The sequence below is a fragment of the Geospiza fortis genome, unplaced genomic scaffold, assembly GCF_000277835.1.
Source record: "Geospiza fortis unplaced genomic scaffold, GeoFor_1.0 scaffold114, whole genome shotgun sequence".
Lineage (NCBI taxonomy): Eukaryota > Metazoa > Chordata > Aves > Passeriformes > Thraupidae > Geospiza > Geospiza fortis.
This window is the reverse complement of record NW_005054383.1, coordinates 1,507,684-1,516,378: the sequence shown is the minus strand read 5'-3', so window position 1 is coordinate 1,516,378 and position 8,695 is coordinate 1,507,684. Positions and strand designations below refer to the sequence as shown.

The 8,695-nt window shown below is 49.8% G+C and overlaps 1 protein-coding gene across 1 annotated transcript in view; it reads left to right on the top strand.

The window, feature by feature from the left end:
• Positions 1–8,695, top strand: part of UBN1 (ubinuclein 1) — a 27,977-nt gene that overhangs the window by 1,421 nt on the left and 17,861 nt on the right. The window contains 6 exon segments of the mRNA XM_031060481.1: positions 590–676; positions 1,555–1,650; positions 2,165–2,299; positions 2,734–2,837; positions 3,964–4,393; positions 8,237–8,307. Of these exon segments, the coding sequence (XP_030916341.1) occupies positions 590–676; positions 1,555–1,650; positions 2,165–2,299; positions 2,734–2,837; positions 3,964–4,393; positions 8,237–8,307 (923 nt within the window).

Sequence of the window (8,695 nt, the reverse complement as noted above, 5' to 3'; positions counted from 1 at the left end):
GTCCCCCCTGGACTCTCTCCAGCAGCTCCAGGTCCTGCTGCTGTTGGCCCCAGGGCTGGGGCAGCTCAGCAGGTGGGGTCTCACCTGAGGGGCAGAATTCCCCCTCCTGCTGCCCATAGCAGGGCTCAGCCCAGCCCAGGGGGGTCTCTGGGCGCTCACAGCCAGGGCAGGTTCAGCTGTCACCCTCCAGCCCCCCAAATCCTTCCCCAGGGCTGCTCTAAATCCCGTCATCTCCCAACCTGGACTGACCCCTCAGGTTCCAGGTGCAGCTCCAGCATTTGGCTTGGTTGAACCTCATGAGGTTCCCATGGTCCCAGCTCTCCAGCCTGCCCGGGTCCCTCTGGATGCCCTCCCATCCCTCAGGTGTGTCAGCCACCCCACACAGCTGGGTGGCATCCCCAGACATGCTGAGAGTGCCCTGATCCCACTGTCCCTGTCACTGATGAAGATGTTGATCAGCACTGTCTTTAAGGTTGATTTATCTGAGCTTCTGCCCAGCTGCTCCAGTCAGGATGGGTTTAATTCCTGCAGTTTTGGTGGCAGTGTGACAAGATTGGCTGTCGTTGTTTTACCCCTTTTGTTTCTGCAGAAGAAAGACCCAGCTGATCCCTTCAATGATGAGGAAAAGGAGAGGCATAAAGTGGAGGCTCTTGCTAGGAAGTTTGAAGAAAAATATGTAAGTGTTTTTTCTTTAAATTATGTTGTTCTCTGGGCTGGGCAGTGCTGTCCAGGTCTCAGGCAGTGCTTTTAATGCTCACTGGCTCTCAAGTTCCTGTTCTCCCTAGTACTTTATCCTGGGTGCCATGTGCTGCTTTTTATGTTCTTTTTCTGTCTCAGGGCTGCAAAAATAGTTCAGATTCATTCCTGAATCAGATGAGTGTGATTAAAGGAAATTACATGAACTAAAGTGAGCAGCAAATCACTTACTGTGATTGATAAGATTGAGTTTTCCTTAAGCAAAAATGAATTCCTAGGCCTTGTTGCTGTGGCAGGATGGAATGTTCAGAGTCTCTGAGCAAGGGGCTGTGATGAGGACACTGCCCTCAGGACACTGCTGCATGGATCTCTCTTAGCTGTTCTCTCTGTTCTTCCTTTTGCATTATTTCTGTGGCTGGCACTAAAACCACACTGTGGTTTTTATACCCTTTGGCATTTTGGGGCAGCAAGTTGTGTGTTGTTTTGTGACACAGACTTGGCCCGTGGGTCACCCTGGCACACTCTGTGCGTGTTTGATGTCTGCAGCACTGAGTCTGTACCTGCTGGAGCCCTTGGGGAAGAGCAAGCCCTATGGAAGAGAGCCCTGGCAGGAATGGTGAAGGGATGCAGACCCAGTTCAGTGTGGAGTCTGGCTGTCAGTTTTTCATTTGGCTGCACTGTTTTGTTTCTGTATGACAAAGCTTAAAACTGGATTTACCACACCCTGGGAGCACAGTGCGATGGGAGCCAGCCCTGCTTTGGTTCTGCTATAGCTTTTGTGTCCTGGAGTCCTGTGTCAGGGTATCTCTGTGGTGCTGGGATGGAAAAGTGATCCCAGTGTCCCTGTTTCTTGTTCAGGGTGGCAAGAGGCGCAGGAAGGACCGGATCCAGGATTTGATTGATATGGGCTATGGCTACGATGAGTCCGACTCCTTCATCGACAACTCGGAAGCTGTGAGTGCCTAAAGGTGGCTGAGGGGAGGCTGAGCCTCCTCTGGGACTGAGCCACAAGGCTGCCAGGGCCAGGGAGTGAGAGCTCTGGGGCAGCTGCATGGCGGGAGGTGCTGGTGGGCATTCCAGTGTGTTCCTGGGGGAGCACAACCTCCTCAGTCTCATGGCCAGGGACAGGACTTGAGGGCATGGCCTGAGCTGAGCCAGGGAGCTTTAGGTGGGATATCAGGAAAAGGTTCTTCCCCCAGGGCATGGTCAGGCACTGGAACAGCTTTCTCAGAGCCACAGCACCAAGCCTGTGTGAGCTCCAGAGCATTTGGACAACGCTCTCAGGGATGCACAGTTGGGATTGTTGGGGTGTCTGTGCAGGGCCAGGAGCTGGACTCAATCTGATGGGTCCCTTCCAACTCAGCAGGTTTTGTGATTCCATGAATCCCACGGCATCTTCCAAGCAGCTGAGCTGTGGAATGAAGTAACCAGGTCCCAGTGCCAATGAAGTGTTCTCTGTTATTTGCAGTATGATGAGCTGGTTCCTGCCTCTCTCACCACCAAGTATGGAGGGTTCTACATCAACTCAGGAACGCTGCAGTTCCGGCAGGCCTCTGAGTCTGAGGATGACTATGTCAAAGAGAAGAAGAAGAAGTGTCCCAAGGTCAGAAAGGCAGTTTCCTCAATGATTCCCTCTGTTACAGCTCAGAGCTTGCTGCATGAAAGTTGTTAACATCCAGAGTGGGAGAGATTTGTGACTTGGTGTGGACAGAATAGGGATAGGCATTTGAAATCCCATTGTTTCCTAAAATTTCTTAGTAAAATGAAGCATGTCTGGCATGGATAGGACTCTGGTGGGGTTACCTGGTTCCCAGAGCAGAGGTGACAGCAGCTCCCTGTCACCCTGGAAGTCACAGCATTATGGGGGTGCTGTCAAATGCTGAAGACAACACGTGCCAGAACTGTGGTGAGGGATATAGGGGGTCGAGTAATGAGTCCTGTGTTTTCACATGCCTGGGAGAGGCCCCAAAGTGGCTCTGGGATAATATAATATTGTGGGAAACTCTTTGATTGTGACTCGTTTTTAACCCTCTGCAGAAACGGAAGTTGAAAGATGGGGGTGAAAAAATAAAGAAGAAGAAGAAGGATGATTCTTATGACAAGGAAAAGAAATCAAAGAAGTCCAAGTTTCCAAAAGCTGGGTAAGGAGGGGAGGAGGCAATTCTTGCTGCTCAGCACCTTGTTTCAGGTGGCTGCAGTAGGAAGCTGTTGCAGTGTGGGGTGGCTTGAATGCACATTGCAAACACCAGCACATTTTCCAAACCCCTGTTGCTTCCCAAGTGGGAAAGAAAGGCAGGGGATGATCAGGGATGGAGCACAGCTCCAGAGCAGCAGTGTGTGAGCAAAGAGGGGCACAGCTGGCTGCAGGAGTGGTGTTTCTGGAGCTCTGCTTAGGTACTGGCAGTGGGAATAGATCTGGAGAGGAGAGAGAAAAATGGCAACTGTTGGGATGAAGCTGTGGGAGGAAAGGCAGGTGGGAAGGGCTCGGGGCTGCCAGGGAGGGAGAGGTTACAAGGCAGGCTGTGTTACTGCTCTCTCTGGGCAGTCCTTTGTACTCCTGCCCAAAGTATTTCTTGGATGAGTGCTCAGCTCTTTTATAGCTTTTGGGCTGTAAAATGGAATGATTTTTCTTTTTGTTCTGAGTCATCTTGTGCTGTAGCTCTGACCATGCTTTGGTCTGCCTGGCCTGTCTCTTTCAGTATCTGTATCTGTTGCTTTTCATCAATTTCTTGTATTTTCCTCTTAAATTTTTTCCTTCTTCTTTTAACTATTCTTTGTAATTTATTTTTTCCTGCATGGATCTGCTCTTGGGCAGCAGCAGCCCATGTGTCTGATGTGGTATCAGTGTGTATCAGATTCCTTCAAAGTGAGCAAGGAAAGGAATTTGCTCTCCTGGTTTTAACACAGCAGAAAGCTTCACACCAACTCTGTCCTGCCTCAGTTCCTCTGTACCAATCGTGCATTTCCCAACCTTCCTTGCTGGAATAACAATAATTTCATGTAACTAAATGAAAGCAGAGCTCTGTGGAGGTGGTTTAGGCCCCAGCATCTCTCTGCAGTGAGTTGGAACAGACTTCTCTGAGCTGAGATGAACAGCCAGAAAGAAGCCTGAGACTTTTAGAAGCTGTAAAATACTTTTTCTGCTGTAATTGGTTAAGGAGCTAAGACTTTCCAGGGAGTTGTGCCTGAAGTGAACTGGGGAGAAGGGACCCTCTGCTCCTTGATCTTGTATTCAGTTCCCTTTCCCCCTCTACCCTTTGTTTGCAGCTTCACAGCATTAAATGCAAGTAAGGAGAAGAAGAAGAAGAAGTACTCTGGAGCTCTCAGTGTCAAGGAGATGCTGAAGAAGTTCCAGAAGGAGAAGGATGCTCAGAAGAAAAAAGACGAAGAGCAGAAAGTGGTGACCCCTTCCCCTGCAGACCCTGCAGCCCCAAGGGAGGCAGAGGCCATGGCTGACCCTCTGCTGTCCCTCTTTGGCCACGCCAGTGACAGTGACCTGCTGCAGGCAGCCTCAGCCATGGACTCCCTGAGCGAGCTGGACCTGGAGCGGCTCCTGAGCGAGCCCCCCGAGGGCAGCCCCTGCCCCGAGCTGGAGGATGGCAGCGACCCTGCCTTGGAGCAGGAGTTCAGGCAGCCACCATCCCTCCCAGAGGGGCTGCCAGCCCCCCTGGAGAAAAGGATCAAGGAACTGGCTCAGGTACAGCAGCTCCCGGGGGCACTGGGGCTGGCAGGGGAACAGCTCTGCTGGGAGGGTGTGACAGGAGGGTGGGGGTGTGTGACAGGAGGGTGTGTGTGTGTGACAGTGTGTGTGTGTGACAGTGTGTGTGTGTGACAGTGTGTGTGTGTGACAGTGTGTGTGGTGTGTGTGTGTGTGTGTGTGTGTGTGTGTGTGTGTGTGTGTGTGTGTGTGTGTGTGTGTGTGTGTGTGTGTGTGTGTGTGTGTGTGTGTGTGTGTGTGTGTGTGTGAGAGGAGGGCACAGCTGTGTGTGTGTGACAGGAGGGCACAGCTCTGTGTGTGTGACAGGAGGGCACAGCTCTGCTGGGAGTATGTGGCAGCACCCAGGGACAGAGCACATTCCAGTGGGAGTTTCTCAGACCCACTGGGATCACGCCTTTGTGTCACTCAGTTTCCTCTAAGTGATTTCCTTTAAGGCCCAGGTGTGATGTCCAAGTGCTGGATCTTGTCAGGTACTGAATGTGACACTTGAGATCACAGCTGACCAGGATTCCTTCTTTACCTCTCTTGGAAAAGCATGGTCCTGATGCAAGCAGTAATTTCCAAAGTCAGTTTGACATGAATGGACTGAAATGTGAATTACTGAGCCTGGAGGGCTGCTTTGGGCTGGGATAGAGGTAATTTTCTCCGGAGTGGCTGTTTTGGGGCAGTTTTGAATTGTGCTGTGATAACCCAGGGATGTGTTGTTGTTGAGCAGGGAGTGCTCACCCAGTGCCAAGGCCTTTGCTGCTCCCACCCACACTGCCAGTGAGGGGCCTGGGGGGCAGGAGGAGCTGGGAGGGGACAGCCAGGACAGGGATCCCAACAGGGATAGCCCAGACAGGGGTCATGCCCAGCAGATAAAGCAGGGGAAAAGGAAGAGGGGGATGTTTGGAGTGATGGCATTTGTTTTCCCACATGATATATGTGATGCCCTGCTGTTCTGGGGATGGCTCAACACCTGCCTGTCCTTGGGAAGTGGGGAAAGAATCCCTTGTTTTCTTTGCTTGTATGGCTTTTGCTTTCCCTGTTACACTGCCTTGTCTCAGCTCATGGGTTTTCTCACTTTTACCTCTGTGATTTCCTGCCCCATCCCACCTGGGTGAGGGAGCAGCAGCTGTGTGGGGCTGAGTTGCAGGCTGGGGTTAAACCATGACAGGGACAAATGCCACCATAATATTTTTAATGTGCTGTGCTGGTCAGGACACTGAAGGGGTGCACTGTGTTGTGTGTGTAAAATAAGAGGGTGCAGCTGGAAAGCATTGCCACAGTTCTGCACTGGGAGAAGGCCTGGAAAGCCCTGTAGATGGGGCTTGAGGATTTGCTAGAACCATTTCCATGTCACAGGCAGGTCCTTTCCTGAAGCTTGGGTACCACTGGAGCTGCACCAATTTGGCAATTTGAGTCCTTCAGCCATTTTTAACGTCTGGTTCTTGGGGTCCCATTTAGGGAGTAATGGATTCTTTGCTTCTTTTCTGCCAAGGTCAGGATTAAATCACTAGACAGTATTTCTTGTCAGACTCAGTTGTTTATTAGTTCTTATCTATGTCACAGTCTCACAAGCTGTGAGTTCTGCAGTGCTTTGCTCTAACAAGGTAGAAAATAGCTATGTATCTCTCTCTCCAAGGCCTTTTAAGGCTAAACTGTCCAATTAAGAAATTAAACCTAAAATATTTTTACTTTTAACCCAACAACCAACCATCCCTGATCTGCAATGTGGACTTCGTATCCAATTACACAAAACCACCCAAACCCATGGAGGAGAAGGTGAAGAAGAAGGAGCAGCCTGCACCCTAAAACCTCCATCTTGCTTTGTATATATTGCTATATTCTAAACCCTTAAACTCTGAGTTTCCCACCATGTGATATCACACACTTCTGTTCAAACTCCACACCCACAATCCCAGTTCTGTCATTCCATTCTGGAAGCTTCTCCACAGCCTCAGGTCAATGCAGTGTTCTCCTGGGGGTCAGTGCCTGGCAGCACAGAAAGTCTGAAATTCTCAGTGACCAGGGTTTCAGCAAAGGAGTGGAATCTATTAATGTCTAGAAGGATGATCTGATGTCTTTTCACCAGTAGCTCCTCCTGCAGCTGGGCTCCTGGGGGACTCACCCATCTTCTCCATAGTGTGGTGTGCTTTGGGAAGCTCCAGTCTGTTTTGGAGAAGGAAAATACTGGGTGCTGGTCAGGGATCCCTTCCTGGCCTGTCAAAGTGTGCTGTCAGCCTTGTAGTGTGAGGGCTGTCACCATCAGCCTGTCAGCAAGTGCTGGGAGGTTGTGCTCCTGCTGCTGGGGTGGTTTTAAACACTGATTTTAAGTCATAAACATGCCCTTGGAGCTCTGTGGTGGTTCTGCCTCCTGGGGCACTTCAGAGCACCTCTTGCTGGAGTGAGGGATGCTGAGTAACTCCTGTCACTGAAGATAAGCTGCTCTTAGAGAGCTGTTCTGCTGAGTTGTGCACTGGGGGTGAGCAGATGGGAGGGGAGGAGGAACTGAAGCAAGTATTGCCACAGCTGATAAAAATAATGGGCTCTTGGTGGATGTTTCTGTTTCAGAGAGCACCAAAACAGCTGTTTGTGACTCTGTCTGAGTTAAAGGAGAATATTTTGGAAGTTCCATGGTATCAGGTTAATTGTTATGGTGTTGTGAAACAGTTTAATAGCAGAGTCCCCACTGATTTTCCTGCTTGGATTTTCCTGCTGCTGTGTCTCTTGTTGCTGGATTGTGGATGTTAAGAGAAGAAAGAAGCTGAAACTGTGGGTCAGGGCTGTGGGGCATGAGCTCAGGTGGCACTGAGGAGGTGCTGGACCTCTGCCTGAGAACCAAGTCTCTTCATCCCAGAGGTGGGAGCATCTCCTGAGTTAAACGGAGCCTCCAGGCATTTCCTCTTCTACTTGAACTGCTTTGATTTTAACCCTCTCCTTCCTGAGTAATTTTCCTGCTGAGGATTCTGCTTAGCATTGAGCCTTCTCCTTTGACATGACTTGCTGCTGGCAGGGAGGAATGTTCACCCTCTGGGCATAAATTAATTGCTTGCCTGCCTCAACTTTGGAGTGGTAAATCATGGGATTTCAAAATCCTCTCCTGGTCTGCTTCCCTGTGCAAGGAATCACTAACTCATGGTGGTGCCTTGTGCCAAATCCCAGTTTTGTTTATATCCCCACTCAGAAAAAACTGAAAGCTCTTGGCAATTTGCTACTATCTCATTCATCTCTTGGAATTATTTTCCTGCTGGACATATTTTTTATGGGTGTGATGTTTTTGGGCAGCTGCAGTCATAGCTCTGGAAGCTTCCTGAACTGGACTTTTTTTGTTTCCATGGTGTTGACTGGGAGTAACACATCCCCTGTGGCTGTGACTCTTCTCTGTTGGTGTCTTGGCTTAGTTTCCAGATGGATCTAGAAAACCTGGTGATAAGTCTCCTCAACCTTCCTTAGATGTGATTAGTTTGAGCTTCCCTGGTGCAGGGACAAGCTCTGAGCTCATATTCCTGCATCTGCTGAGAAGTTAAAACCATGCTTGAAGCTGTTGTTGTCCCCATGGCAAGTTTGCCAGAGAAGTCACCTCCTTTGTCCCAGGAAACACTCCAGAGTGGTAACTCCAGTGCACCTGGAGAGGAGAATCCAGGCTGGGAAGGTCACCAGGTGCTACCAGGTCAGGCAGGGTTGGGCTTGAGCTGGGGAGGTTCACACTTCTGCTGTGACAGAGTTTGTGTAATAAAGCTGTGCCTTGTTTTGCAGTAGTTCAGTGGTGGTTTTGGAGACACCTGGCTGCTTGTGCCAGCTGTGAAGTGCTGATGATTTGTGTTATTTCCTGACTTCCAGGCTGCCAGAGCTGCTGAGGGAGAAGGCAAGCAGAGATTCTTCACTCAGGACATCAACAACATCATCCTGGAGTAAGTGCTGCCAGCAGAGAGGTGTGGGAAAGGAGAGCATTAGGCAGAGCATTTCTGGTAAATCCAGGAGCAGGTTCAGCAGGAATTGTGGGGTTGTCCTTGTACAGGTCTTCCAGGCAGAACATGCCCAGAATAACATGAAAGTCTCCTATAAATGGCTTTCAGTTGAAATATGATGAGCCAGGAGAGTGTTGGAGGGAATGTATCCAGTCCTCCTGTTCTCAGGATGCTGCCTGATATTTATGTGCCTAAATTTGGTCACTTGACCTGTGAGTTTAGCTTGATGCAAGTAAATCTCTCCCTGTGAGAGATGTCAGATATGTTTTTGCTACTTAACTTACATGCTATGTAGAATTCTTTATAACTGGGATAAGGGTGCTGTGTTCAA